Consider the following 14,259-nt stretch of genomic DNA (forward strand, 5'->3'; position numbering starts at 1 on the left):
CCACTCATCTTTCTCTGTTTTAACTGGCCCTCCTGCACATCTATGGAGCAGCAATGCCTCATACTCAGGAAGAGGGTTGTAGTATCCTGAAGAACCTTCTGAGTCATCAAAAACAGCTTCTCATTTGTTCTTTGTTCTTTTGCCATGCAATGATCAAACTCATGCTGAATTCTAACTTATTTATTCACTAATAGTTCTTGTGTTTTTACTCTCTAGAAGGTGCTATAAAGTAAATTTTTAAAAAATGGAATCTGGTCCCTAAGGAGTTTGCAAGTTTTGGAGAAGATAAGTAACTCTAATACAAATTAGAATAGGTTTTATTTTTAAAAACATATAGGTAATGTGATTAATTTTTATACTGGCGACCTAGTTTTGTTAAACATTATATTCTGGAATATTAGATTAATATACTAGTAAAATGTTATGTCAAAATTTATTCTAAGCATTCATCAGTAAGTTTATCAATGGCATACAGAAGTTCAGATTAAATGCCATAGAGTCAAATTTTATTCTCTTCTGTGAATCCAGGGACACCTATACTCCACACAAACATATTTATTTAATCGGTAAATAGATATTTTCTGCTTATCTCTCCATCCTTCAGGGAATATTTAAAATCCTTTCTTTTCTCAGTTATCTGCTAGAGAGTTTAGTTCTGCCACCTGATCAGTATACTTATTTATTCAACAAATATTTGTTTAGCTTACTTTGTGTAAAATATAGTGACAGGCCCTGGATATGAAATTATGAAAAAACCCCACACTATCCTTGCCCTCCGAGCATTTACAGTCTCAGGAAAGAGATACATTGTTCAAAGATATAGTATGGTCACATACTATAATTTCAAATAATGCTCTAAGTAGTGAATTTAATAGTGCCATGCCCCCCCCCCAAAAAAAATTCATGTCCTCCCAGAACCTCAGAATGGGATCTTATTTGGAAATCAGATTTTGCTAATGTAATCAGTTAAAATCACACTGGTTTAGGGTCGACCCTGATTTCAGTGATTGGTGTTTTGGTAAGAGAAAAGAGAAAGATTCAGATAGAAAGACAGAAACAGAGGGGCAAGAAGGCATTTTGAGGACGCAGGCATATATTGAAGGGATGCAGCCACAAGGCAAGAAACACCAAGGACATGAGAAGCTTGGAAAAGTCAAGGAAGGATTCTTCCCAAGAGCCTTCTGAGAGAGCATGGCCTTCTGGGACTTTGATTTAGGAACTCTAGCCTCCAGAGCACTGAAAGAATAAATTTCTGTTATTTTAAGATACCAATCTTGAGATAATTTGTTATAGCAGTCATAGGAAGCTAATACAATATGTATTAGATTGAGCCATAAGAAATTGCCTATTTCGGGGTGCTTTGACCTACACAAACAACAATATAGTCCAACCCAATATGCTATGAGGAAGACCTTGTTGGTCACAGAAAGCTTCTCTGAAGAATTGGTAATGGAACTGAAATCAGAAGAATAAGTAGAAAAAGTTGATGAAGAATAAAAAAGAAAGGGGAGGAGAAGAGCTCCCAACAGAGGGACCAGCATGTGCAAAGCCTCTGAGGCAGAGGGTCCAGACAATTTTGAGGAACTAGAAGAAGATGATATGTAGGCAGAGAGCCAGATGAGGCTGGACAAATAGGGAGTAGCTAAATCGGGTATTAACTCGGAAAGATTGAGAGTTTTAAGAGCAATGGAACACTATTGAAGGGTTTAAGCAAGAGGGTGAGAATACTACTAGGGCCACAGGGTGGAGAACAGATTCGGAGGAGCCAAACCAGATGGGAAGACTATGGAAGGGAGTACAGGAGCCCAGGTGGTATCTTTGACCAGAAAAGTATTGGTAGGGATCGAGAGAATGGACACGCATAGAGGCTTTTAGAAAAGAGCCTCATGTTTTTGTTTTGATGATATGTCCTGATTAATATACCATTTGCTCTTGTGTCTTTTGAACATTTAATTCTCATAAATGTGCATACAAACGTTGGTACCTATAGATCCCCTATGTTGACTAACAGTTAGGTGTAGCCATTCTGCTGCCCAAGAAGTCTCTGAAAGTAGAAGTAGCATCTTGATTTTTTTTTTCCTTATTTGTTTCTTTGCTCCTCACCTGTGTATCCAGCACTTTGTTTATATCTTGGCTAGAGTAGCTCTTGTATTTTATTGTCATAATCTGTTTTTATAACCATCTATTAGTTATAATGTGGATTCTGTGAGGGCAAATGCTGTGTCTTAGTTATTTTTCTAGCCCCAGAACTTAACAATGACCTGGCCTCTAGGATTTGATTTATAAGTGACTGCATCAATGTATAAATAAATCTGTCGGCAAATGCATGAACTAAATACCTTAGTTCTGCTCTATCTTCTCCGCTTTTTCAGGTCTCTTTCTTTGGCCTCATATAATTGTCTTTCTTTCTGGTCTGACTTAACTTACTAACTGCTTTTTCTTTTTCTGTATACTCTACTTAGCTGTGTCAATGAGCTTTTAGAAAAGAAGTCTCTTTTTCATGAACATCTTTGTTTATGTGTGGAAACCTTTTTCTAATCGCCTACATCTCATGGACATGCTAGTCATTTTGTTTTGTGCCTTTGGGAGCTAATCCTTTATCACTGTCATTATCATAACCATCAAATTATGGAGAACGTGCTGTGCTCAGTGCTCCATTTCGGGAGGGAGGAAGGCAATGAACAGGAGCAGCCCCTTCCCTAAATGAGATTAACACCTATGACAGGAAACCAGACAAGCCACAGAATTAAATAAAACATACAAAGGGCAAAAGTGAATTGTTTCTATTATATAAAACAAAGATGTTAGTTTTTGTAGTACAATGAGAAAAAGGGCACATTTCTCTGATCTAGAAATGAAACAATCTCACTATGGCCTACAACCAATTGGACAACTGAGCCATATATTGTATTAAAATTGTGATGTTCTCCAAAAATGCAGCCTCATGTTTTCTCTGGTCAGTTGGGATATCCCCCATATGGGTACAAGGCAGCTGCTACCTGTCTTCCTGTTATAAGAACTCTTGTGGTAATCTTTCTGCAAACACAAGACAAATTGTAATTATAGAGGAAAAGCATACTCAACAAGAGATGAGAAGCTGATGGCTTTGGAATCATCATAACTTGACTAAAAAGGCTGCCTGAATTAGATGTACTCTTCATACAGAATCCAGGTTCAAAGATGCAGTTTGCAGAGTCAGGACAGGAGAGAGGGTGGATCTGCAGAGGTGAATTCCGTCTGTACAAAGGTCAGGGAGGAAGGGAATGGTCAAGAGCAGTAAGGAAGGGCCTCAAGAGAAGCCAGCCGTGGGAGGGGAAAGAAGGGAGGATGAGCAAGTGTGGAAGCCACTACATCATTTTTCAAGTCAGAATTCTGCCAGCCAAGTCCATTCTTACAATGTCTCCTTCGCTCAGCGTTGGTTCCAGTTTATGATGTTAAGCCTTGGCTTCCCTGAATCCTGATTTGTAGATATAAAAACCAGTCAAAAAGAACATATGCACCCCAATGTTCATAGCAGCATTATTTACAATAGCTAAGAGCTGGAAACAGCCCAAGTACCCATCAGTAGATGAGTGGATAAATAAGCTGTGGTACATTTACACCATGGATTTCAAAAAGGAGATCTTACCCTTTTGCGACAGCACGGATGTACCTGTAGACTGTTATGCTAAGTGAAATAAGCCAGTTAGAGAAAGACAAATATTACGTGATCTCACTTATATGTGGAATCCAATGACCAAAATAAACTGGCAAACAAAATAGATCTAGAGGCATGGCTACATGGAACAAAATAACAGATCTCAGTGTAGAGGAGGGTAGAGGGGACAGGAAGAGATTAACCAAAGAATATATATTCATATGTGCATAACCCATAGACACAGACAATAGTGTGGGGAAGGCTTGGGGGGAGGGCTTGGGTGGATACTTGTTATAGCAGTCCTAGGAAGCTAATACAATAATACAGATCAAAAATAGTGTGATCGTTTGGGTGTAATACAATAATACAGTTGTGGTAGAAATATTTTGCAACTACCACAAGACTGTGCCCCTGAGGAAAAAGGGGCAAAATGGGGATCATCTGTGATACTGTCAATGATCAAATTTTAAAAAAAATTTAAACCATCTTATAGAAAAATAAATGCATACATACATACATGCATACATACCATTTGCTTATCATTTCTTGTAGAGATACTTAATGGCACATAATGTAATAATTCCCAACCATCTTTTTTACTATATAGAAAACTCTTCTGTGTTGTTTCCATTTTGAGCTTTTCTTTTTAATCTGCTACAATAAGTGATCAATTTTCTTCACATTTTCCCTCTTTTCAAATATTACTACTTAGGATTTTCATTTATTATTTTATCCATTTGGATTCTAATTCTAGCACACATTTATAAAACACATGTTATTGTTTGGATATGTTAGTGATAAATAAGTCAACAATAAAAAATGTTTGGTATGAAAAGGGGCCTATATTTGAGAATAAAATCACATAATTTTTTTTCTTCTAATTTTTTTTTCTGGTTTAGGTTTTTGTTTAGTTTTAGTTTTGTTTTTGTTTCCCCATGCTCAGTTTGAGCGCTCAGAGAGCAATGGAGGGCAGGGACAGAAGTATACTTGGTAGTTCTTTGCTGCCATCTACTGTGTCTTCATGTAACAACTCTTGTTTCTTTGATTCAGAAAATTTCATCATCTATGACTTACAGCACTATAGTTTCCTCCCTTTTCTCCTTCTTTCTATTTTTTCTTTAGTTAAAGCAAAGTGAAGCAAATGCAGATACCAAAGAAAAACTCCCTCTGCGTCTTCGAATCTTTGAGAAATTTCCAAACAGACCGCAGATGGTGAAAATCTCAAAGCTTCCTTCAGATTTTACAGTTCCTAAAATCAGGTATGAACATATTTCTTTGTTTATCTCAAATATACTGCAAATGACTCATCTTACATCTGATTCAGCCTTTCTTTCAAACTCATGTGGTTGTGGATTTTTTAAAATTATTCTCTGTCTTTCTACTCACTCTGTGTTTAAAAACCATTGACCCCTTTAAGCAGTATACTCAGAGCAGTGTCATCTGACAAGTATCTTAGCCTTAGCAAGAAGGCTGCTACCCACTGCTCCTCCCTGAGATGCTCCTCAGGGATTTGACTTCCCAGGTAACTGGCTAAGGTCATTGAGGTCACAGAGATGGCAGATAGACATCCACCTCTGACCCTCAACTGAGGCCCTTCTACTTTCAAATCCGTAGAGAAATGGCACTGGCAGGTTTCCGTACTACTGTAACAGCATTTGTTTAGGGTGCCATGTCTGATTACAACATAATTTGTCTTCCACTTTTTGATAGAAGAACCATGGCATTACCCACTCACACCAATTTGATTTTCTACCATTTTGCCCTCCAATTACACAGTTGCATAGAAGATGCTTTAAAACACTTATTTTAAAAAATTAAAGGAAATTCTTTCAGTTATAGGTCAAAAATTACAAACAGAACCAGGGTAATATGAAATATGACCTTATTATGTAACAGGTTTTAAAAACAATTCTATGGGGCCATTATAAAAGTATGAGACCAGAGGTGGTACAATAATATTTAAAATTCAAATAGAAATACATTTTGCATTTCTGATTTTTTAAAAAATTTAAAAGCTGAAAATATGAGCTATAAAAGACATGTAAATTAGATACAAGATTAGTAGTTATTTGAAAAGATGTTATTTGAATTCTCACCATGCTGTAGAGATCAGATGAAGTAACGTTTTTTTAGTTATTTTGAGTCTTTAAATGCAAAATTATCTCTCAGAGATTCTTAAGATGATTGGAAGTTCAGAGAAATGGACTAATTCTTTCAAGTCTTTGAAGGGGGAAAAGTATCTTACTACCACAATAGGATTAAAAGATACTATGAATTACTAAATTCATAGTAATATCTTTTAAGTTATTTCAGGGATATTACCTTTGTAAAGCAGTAATGACCAAGATTTAGAAAACTTTCTCTAAATTCATAACTTTGGTAATTCATCTATGGCATATCTTGTTGTCTAAGAACTTTGTCAGTGCTTTATTATAGCTTAAGCAAAATGCCACCACTTGCTCCATCTCATCAATAATGCTTCATGTATGTCTACTTCATTTGCAAAGGGAAAGTTTTATGAAGCAGTTTATTGATCGCCAGCAACAGGACACTTGCTGCCTCTTAAGAAGCCTTCCATCAGCCTCTTCCTCATCATGTGATCACTCCAAACGGTCTGCAATTGAGGACAACAAATACATTGACCAAAAAGTAAGCACCACTGTCTCTAATAACCACATTTTTCTTAAGCACATATGATAGAGAACAAAACCACAGAACGGTGTTGGGTTCTGAAATCTAATGTCTCAGGAGAATAATGAGAAACATTTATTTGTAGAAGGAATCATTACACCTAATATTGTTTAATTTATAAATTTAAATTTTGGATTTCTATAAGTGAGCATTTGAGACATGCCATGTAGCAGAAGTGTGACTTGGAATAGGTCAGTTCCCTCCTCTTACCTGCATTTTCTCACCTGCAGCAGGAAGGGCTCAGGTCTGTACTGTTCAGCCCAGGTTTAACGGTTGCCTGTCTGTTGCCTTTTGCAAGAAACCATGCTTATTTCAGTTGTTACACACCAGGGAGAATAACCAGAGCAAGTTTCTCTAAAATCAGTCAAAATAATTACCACTTATTGCGTGGCAGGAATTTTCTTACACACATTGTCTTACTCATGCTCTTATTTACCTATTTCTTTGTCATTTGAAAAGTGATATGGAATTTTTTTTCTCATATTCCACTGTTAGAACATGAAAGATCAATGATTAAATGAGATGAAAGATGAGAGTTTGCAAAGGCATCTAATTTACTTGCAATTATTTCTCCTCATAAGTCTTAGTTTATTTTTCATTTCTTTAAATCCTTGATGCCCTTTTTGTTTATAATCAAATACATATTTCTCTATCATCATGTAAAAATAAAATACCAACTCTTTCATTTTCCAACATTCTCTATTTATCCCCCCATTTCCCTCCTACCCCATAAGGGTTATATTATCAGAGTACCTTTGCTTTTCTCCTCTCCTTCTTTCCCACCATCCCCTACTCAAACTTGAACTTCTCCCCCTTGTCATCCCCCTGCCAATTCCTCTGTTTTCTGCTGTAGTTTAGTGATTATGTTCTCAATTATTATGATCATCATTTCTTTTGCAACATGTCTGTTCTTGTTCAAGGATTTTTATTTATTTACTAGAGGCTCGACGCACGAAATTTATGCAAGGGCCTTGGCCCCTACCATTGCGGCAGCCTCCTCTGCCTCAGCCCCCTCTGCCTCGGCCCCCGACCTGCTGCAGCTTTGTCCAGAAGGAAGTACGTCCAGAAGGACATCCGGTCTAATTAGCATATTATGCTTTTATTATTATAGATTTTCTTTTAATCATCAAAGGATTTCATTCTTCTATGTCATAGATTCCAACATTATAGATTGAAAATCTAATGTCAATCTCTTTTTCCTTTTTTTTTTTTACTTGAAAGTAATTAGATTTATGTTGTTGGTTGGTTGGTTTTCTTATTTCTTTGGTGAAGCTTGTAAGACTTTCTGAGAATCCTTAGAGTTCAGAACTTTACTGTGACATACTTTGTATGTCTTTTATCATTTGAACTGTCCAAACTAAGGAGTCTTCTCAGTTGGCAGACTAAGATATTTTTCAGGAAAATTTTTATTATTTATTCAATTATTACTTTTCCATCTACTCTTTTTTTCCCCCCTCCTCATTTTCTCTTATGATTGGTGTCTCTCTATTTTTTTTCTGTGCTTTAAAATATTTGTTCAGCTTGATCTTCCAGGTCACTAATTTTGTCTCAACTAAGATCATCCTTTGCTTTTAAATTTTGAGTGAAAAGTTATGAAATGTTTATGTGTGCACATGTACTACTCTTAACTCACCTTAAAGACTTACGCTCTTTTTTATTATTATTAAATATGTCTCCTTTATTCTCCACAGTTATATTTCACTCAATACTATGTATAGGGCATGGATGCAAAAGTTCATATGTCAGCTAATAATCTGGTGAGAGGATAAAAATGGCCTGGTTTCATCCAATGAGTCTTGAAATTGCATTTTACATACTAGGGATATTTATTTTCTAAATTTTATTTCAAAAGATGTTAAGCCAGAGGTGTGCATTGAACCCTCACATAGGGTTGTGACCAGCTCTCTCCAGGAAGAGTGTGGAGAGCTGATATCCTTTTTGCCCAAAGTGTGAAATCCAGAACATGCTTTTAAAAAATCACTGGTAACATTATCCCACTGGAAACACAAAATCCTATATAATAAAAGGCTAATATGCAAATTGTCCCCTCGACTGGGAGTTCAACCAGGGGGCAGAGCTGGCCAGCCAACCACCGTAGCCCTCCCCCTGTCAGCCCGTCCCTATTGGCCCCTATCAGGGCAGGCCAGCAGACCCCACCCATGCACAAATTCGTGCACCGGGCCTCTAGTTAAATTATAGTCCAAAAAACTTATTTTCTCTCTAAAAGGAAACATAATGTTTCTCAAAAATTTGAACAGCATGTTTTGAAATAGGTAAGGAAAAAATTTAAAAGATTCTTGGCAGGTGTGGAGGGTTGTGAGTGGAGTTTAAGGAGAATTTGTCATACCCTTTTGTGTGCCACCAGCATCCCTCCTAGGGGATCTTTGTCTTGGGTTACACTCAGGGAACTTCATATGCCATTTCTGATTTCTTTGTGTCCTTATATTTTTGGGGCTTTTAAAAAATCTTCTCATTTAACAGTTATCTTTAATTAACTGAAAGTAAGAGGATAATTATAGTGTATTCTGTAATCTTATACTTGAGCCTCCATCATAATCTCCTAAAATACAATGAACTGGCAATACATTGATTCTTGGTGATATCCAAGTCACTCAGCATCTAAAAGAAACTAGAATTGTTGAAGAGGGCTGGCAGTTCCCAATCTATAAAGTCAATTGACGAAACACACAATACATGATCTTATATAAGAAAAATTGTCAGTGATGGTTAGGCTGCCCTTCATTCCCATGTAAGCCTAGTTGGAATAATATTGTTTATCCCCTTAACAGCCTTCATGATCTGGGTAAATGCTGCAATGCAGAAAGTAGGATATAGAGAATGTATTTTCTCCATCTTAGTGGCTGCTTCCCAGTGTGGCAGCAGCAAGAAGACTTACCCGTGTGGCCGTCCATTCTTAAAGCTTAGGTTGCCAGAAAAGTAAACTTAATGACATCTTTCACTTCAGTTCCATCAGTTACTGGAGTTCTTCGTAAATACTTAGGACTCATCATCCTTGTTGAGTGCCATTGGGCCAGGGAACTCAAACCAGACAATCCCACCTACTGAACATCAGTGGTGAAGATTTGCAGGAAGCAGAAATCAAAGAGAAAGCAGTTTGGTATTTTCATTTTTTAATATCGCAAGCCCTTTTCACTTTTATTAAGAAACCCTAGAGCCACTTAAAAGCAAAAATACATAAACACCAACAAAAATCCTGAACAGAGATTAGCTCCCCAGTAAAGTATTAGGAAATTTCCATTACAATCCTAGTTGTCTTTGGAAATGCCAGTCAGTGTCATATGGATGGCAAGGCACTTCACTTTATGTGAAAAAATTCTTCCAACACCAACACAAATTGAGACTGTTTTTCCTCAAAGAGTGGTAAGAAATAAAAAGAAAATGAAAGTCTGGCTTATCAATGATTCTATAATATGACAAAGAAACAATAAAATAAAACCTTTCCCTTAGTGATACCGGGAAGGGGAAACTTTACTACCCTATAGGGAAGCACTTTTGCCAGGGAAAACAGAGTCCCAGGAACCTAAAGATCACAAGTGAAGGGGGGAAAAAAAAGACAACAAAGGCTAAGGGGCAGGGGGAGTGAGAGTGATTAAGCAATGCAGGAAACACAAAAGCACATGTAAGGCAAGGTTTTCTCAGAGCCATTACCCTGGGTTTAAACATCCATAAGCAATTCCTGTGGCAACCTCACTTTGTAGAGGCCATGCCTTTAAAATAACCGTGTTCAGTTACCTTTATCATGTGGTATAACATACTTGTTCTTCTCCTTGTAAACAATAAGCAGACAAAAATGTAAAAGCCTTAAGCCATTGTTGAGGCCTGCCCAGATCCAACAGAAAGGATAAATCTGCAAATCTTGAGAGGAGTTTTTCTAGTTTCCAGGCAGAAGAAAATCAGTCAGTGGTTTTCTACCTATTCCTTTTCTCCATATTATTGAAATTAAACCCTAGATTTATTAAGTTGAGTGCTTGTTAATAAACTGAGATGTAACTTGGCTTTCCAATAACTCTAGTTAACAAAAACAGCCCAGTCAGTCCTCAGACGTGAATCATCTCATCAAAGTCAAGATTCCACTATAGTTGGATCAGGGCACTCAAGCTGTTCTTTAACTGAGCTACGTGATCTTTCTGTCCTGCTGTCCTGGATAGCGTGCCATATCTGGGAGCAAAATCTATAATGGTCTGAAGAAAATGAGTAAACTCACAGAGTTATATCAGCCTGAGGCCCAGGGAGGGATTGGGGCTGTCCCAGCCAACTCCTATACAGTGCCAGAACCCTGTTTAAGAACAGTGAATATTTCTCAAATATTCTGCTCTCTCTCTTATGATTAGTGGACATTTGGTCCCATCTGAAACATCCATAGAGACATTTGATCTGCACAGTTAATAAAAATCTCACTCTTCTGCAACGTTCGAACCCCTACCCCTCTACCTAACCCGTGTGCTGTTACCAGCTAAGTTACCAAGGCCAGAAGAGTTATTATTGACAATACAACCACAACACAGTTATTGGACCAATAAAACATGATAGTATTTTTATGGATTAATCCTGTAGACCAAAAGTATAAATACATCTTCTATTTGAACCCAGTGGCATTTTTCTCTGTGTGGACACTTGACAGAATCAAATATTAAGGACCATTTCGTGTGGGCCAGATGTCTCCATGGACATTTTGAACAGGACATATATGTCCTGCAATGGTCTTTTACCTGCCTCCTTTCTGCCAAGCAGATAGCAGGTTCCACATTAAGTCTTCACAATTAGTATCTATGCATGTACAGAATAGGAGGAAAACACTAAAAGTAATTGCTGTGTTTTGTTTACCCTTTCATTTGCATAAATTTGCATAAATCTTCAACATTCACTCATTCAACAAACATGTATGAAGCACCTGTCTTTCCTCTGGCATTTTCCTGGGTCCTGGGAATTCAACAGTGCCCTCTAGAAGCTTATAATCTAATGGGAAGAAGCACATGTAAATGGATGAAAATAAAAAGAATTACAGTCATCCTTACTGGAGAAGAAAGTTTGAGCGATACAGGAGGAGGGTGCTCCAGGCACAGAGGAAGACATGTGGAAGGACATGGAAAGCATAACATGCTTGACAAGTGAGAAGCAGAGTAGAATAGAGATGGAGTGATATAGCTTTCAATCCTCACCTATAAAATAGAGATTTTTATTTTTAAGGTTTTTATGATGATTCAATAATATATGTTAAGTGCACCTAGCATATGTGCCAATCATACCAGAAAAGAAAGGTTATTGATATTAAATTATACTGTGAAGTCAGACTCAGCAAATAGACTTGTATTAATCAATCCAGGCAAATGACTTTACTTAAATTAACCTTCAGCTGTAACAGTCTAGTTGAGCACAATATATTAAGTCCTGCTTTATTTTCCTTATTGTCCACGAATCTGATTTTTTTTTTTAGTCTGATTTATAATGACACTTTAGTTACTAACCTCCATTGCCTGTCTAGTGTCTTAGACTCTCAAAAAGTAAATTAAATTGTTCTGGAAAGATTTGCTCTTCACAAAGCTTTGCTGATTGCCATTCAGCACTTTGTAATTTTCTGTGTGATTATAGAGTATTTGATGATTTGTTCCAGGAACTCCACACATAGCAAGTTATTCAGCCTCATCTGTAATTTCCAGGATGAACATTTACTCACTTTTAAAAAGAGAACAGCCCATTTTTATCTTTAGGGCTTTTGCTCTTCTGAAAGAATCTTCTAAAATGACAGCTTAGCATCTCTGCAGTGTCATTCAAGATATTTCTCTAGGACAGTGGTCGGCAAACTGCAGCCCGCGAGCCACATGCGGCTCTTCGGCCCCTTCAGTGTGGCTCTTCCACAAAATACCTCGTGCGGGCACACACAAACAGTGCGATTGAAACTTTGTGGCCCATGCGCAGAAGTCGGTATTTTGTGGAAGAGCCACACTCAAGGGGCCAAAGAGCCACATGTGGCTTGTGAGCCGCAGTTTGACGACCACTGCTCTAGGAGATAGTATGATACTGCCACCTAACCAGTGCCTGTATCCCAAAGATGCCATATGGTGTGGTCCAGGGGAGGGAAGAAGTGATGGTCATCAGACCAAATATGAAAACCCTATCTATGCACTTGTCTCTTTAGCATAAAATGTTTTAGTATTTCATTGATTGTCCATCTAGTTACAATCATGGAGCAGAAACAAAAAACATAATATAAGGGAAAACTTTGTTTTTATTATTGATCTTTGCGGTATGTTTTAGCTCAGATTAAAATACAGCTGCATTTGAGTACACATTCTTTCATCTGACAGTCATTTATTGAGGATCTTTAAATGCAAACAGTGTGCTGGGTCCTGGGTAAAAAACAAACAAACACATTTTACTGCTTTTAATTAACAGGAAAGTAGGAATTCCCTATCAGTTATTTTTTTAGTTTGAGGTTATATGTAATTTCTTTGCATTCCTTCTATGTACATGCATTGAGGGTCAAAGTAAATCAGTCTAAGTTTACACATCTTTTATAGGCAATACAGAAGGCTTTTACTCAAGAGGCTTTGGTACTGGCTCCAAAACAGGTGTCAGAGAGCTGAGGTTGCAGCTAAACCTATATATGAAATTTACATTTGTTTCTACTTCTGAGTATAGTTTTGCTTGTAAGTTCTGTTTTTTATTAAGTGAGTTGTAGTTTCTGCTGCTCCTGATGTTCTTGTTATTTGGACCTGAAGTTCACACGCAACTGAATCATAATTGGAGACCTGCTCCCTTGCATTACACTACCATGGATTTTAAATTCACAAACAGCTGCATGGTTATGAGCATCTGGCATTTTCTCCCAGAATCATAAATTCCTTCATTTTTTAAAAAAATCTCTGCAGATTTTCAATCTTTGTCTTTCTGTTTATATGAGCTATAACCTTAAAGTCATTTTATCTTTTACTTCTATAATTTAAATTTAACTACCATATGTTACAGTTTCTTACCAATAAGCACTGTATATTAAACACAGCTATTTTTTTCAATAATTGAGGATATCGCCATCCCCTCATTTTTTGCATCTTCAGTATCATTACACTAGTCTAGCTGATGTAAGGTGTAGAAGATTTGGCCAAATCTTCAATGATAGGCTACTACCTTAGTGACTAACGCATTGTCATAAAATTTCAAGTACAAAAAAGTCAAGCCAATTAAGTTTCCAGTCATTTAGTTTCTTTCTAGTTGTGCAATATTTTTCTATATATCAAGTGAATTGATACATTTCAAACTAACTAGTGACCCCTTGTAATTTTTATGTCATTCACATTTATTTCAAGGATTCCTTTTGTTAGAAAAAATGTGTAGAACAGAAAAGAGTCATTTTGTTTGTTTTTGTTGCTGTTAATTCTCACCCAAGGATATTTTTCCATTGATTTTTAGAGAGAGTGGAAGGGAATGGGAGAAACATAGAGAGAATCATTGTGCGAGAAACACATCAATTGGTTGCTTCCCACATGTACTCTGGCCAGGACCGGGGATCGAGCCTGCAACTAAGGTACATGCCATTGACTAGAATTGAACCCAGGGCCCTTCATTCTTCGGGCTAATGCTCTATCCAGTGAGCCAAACCCTCTAGGGCACGTCATCTTTTAATATTAAGAAGTTTATTCATTCTTGAAATATATTTCAAAAACAAACTATGCGCAGTGCTAAACAATGAAGGGAAATATAATGGACAAGAAATATGCAATCCTTACCATATGGAACATATGACCTAGTGAAATTAACAGAAAGATAAAAAGATGTGTCATATACAGAGCAGAGATTGACATGTATGGGGTTCCCAGGAGCCCAAAGAAGGAGTGAAGGTGTGTGTGTATGTGTGTGTGTGTGTGTATGTGTGTGTGTATGTCTGCACTCACGCTCACACATACACATTTACA

The 14,259-nt window shown here is 37.1% G+C and overlaps 1 protein-coding gene across 5 annotated transcripts in view; it reads left to right on the top strand.

The window, feature by feature from the left end:
* The window catches only part of NALCN (sodium leak channel, non-selective), a 300,069-nt gene that overhangs the window by 206,366 nt on the left and 79,444 nt on the right, over positions 1-14,259 (top strand). For all 5 annotated transcript variants that reach the window (XM_070408640.1, XM_070408639.1, XM_070408642.1 and 2 more), the window contains 2 exons: positions 4,760-4,896; positions 6,145-6,286. In XM_070408640.1, coding sequence (XP_070264741.1) covers positions 4,760-4,896; positions 6,145-6,286 — 279 coding nt within the window. The remainder of the gene's footprint in view (positions 1-4,759; positions 4,897-6,144; positions 6,287-14,259) is intronic.

The sequence above is a fragment of the Myotis yumanensis genome, unplaced genomic scaffold (genome assembly GCF_028538775.1).
Source record: "Myotis yumanensis isolate MYYU_CA2020_CCGP unplaced genomic scaffold, mMyoYum1.0.hap1 SCAF_3, whole genome shotgun sequence".
NCBI lineage: Eukaryota > Metazoa > Chordata > Mammalia > Chiroptera > Vespertilionidae > Myotis > Myotis yumanensis.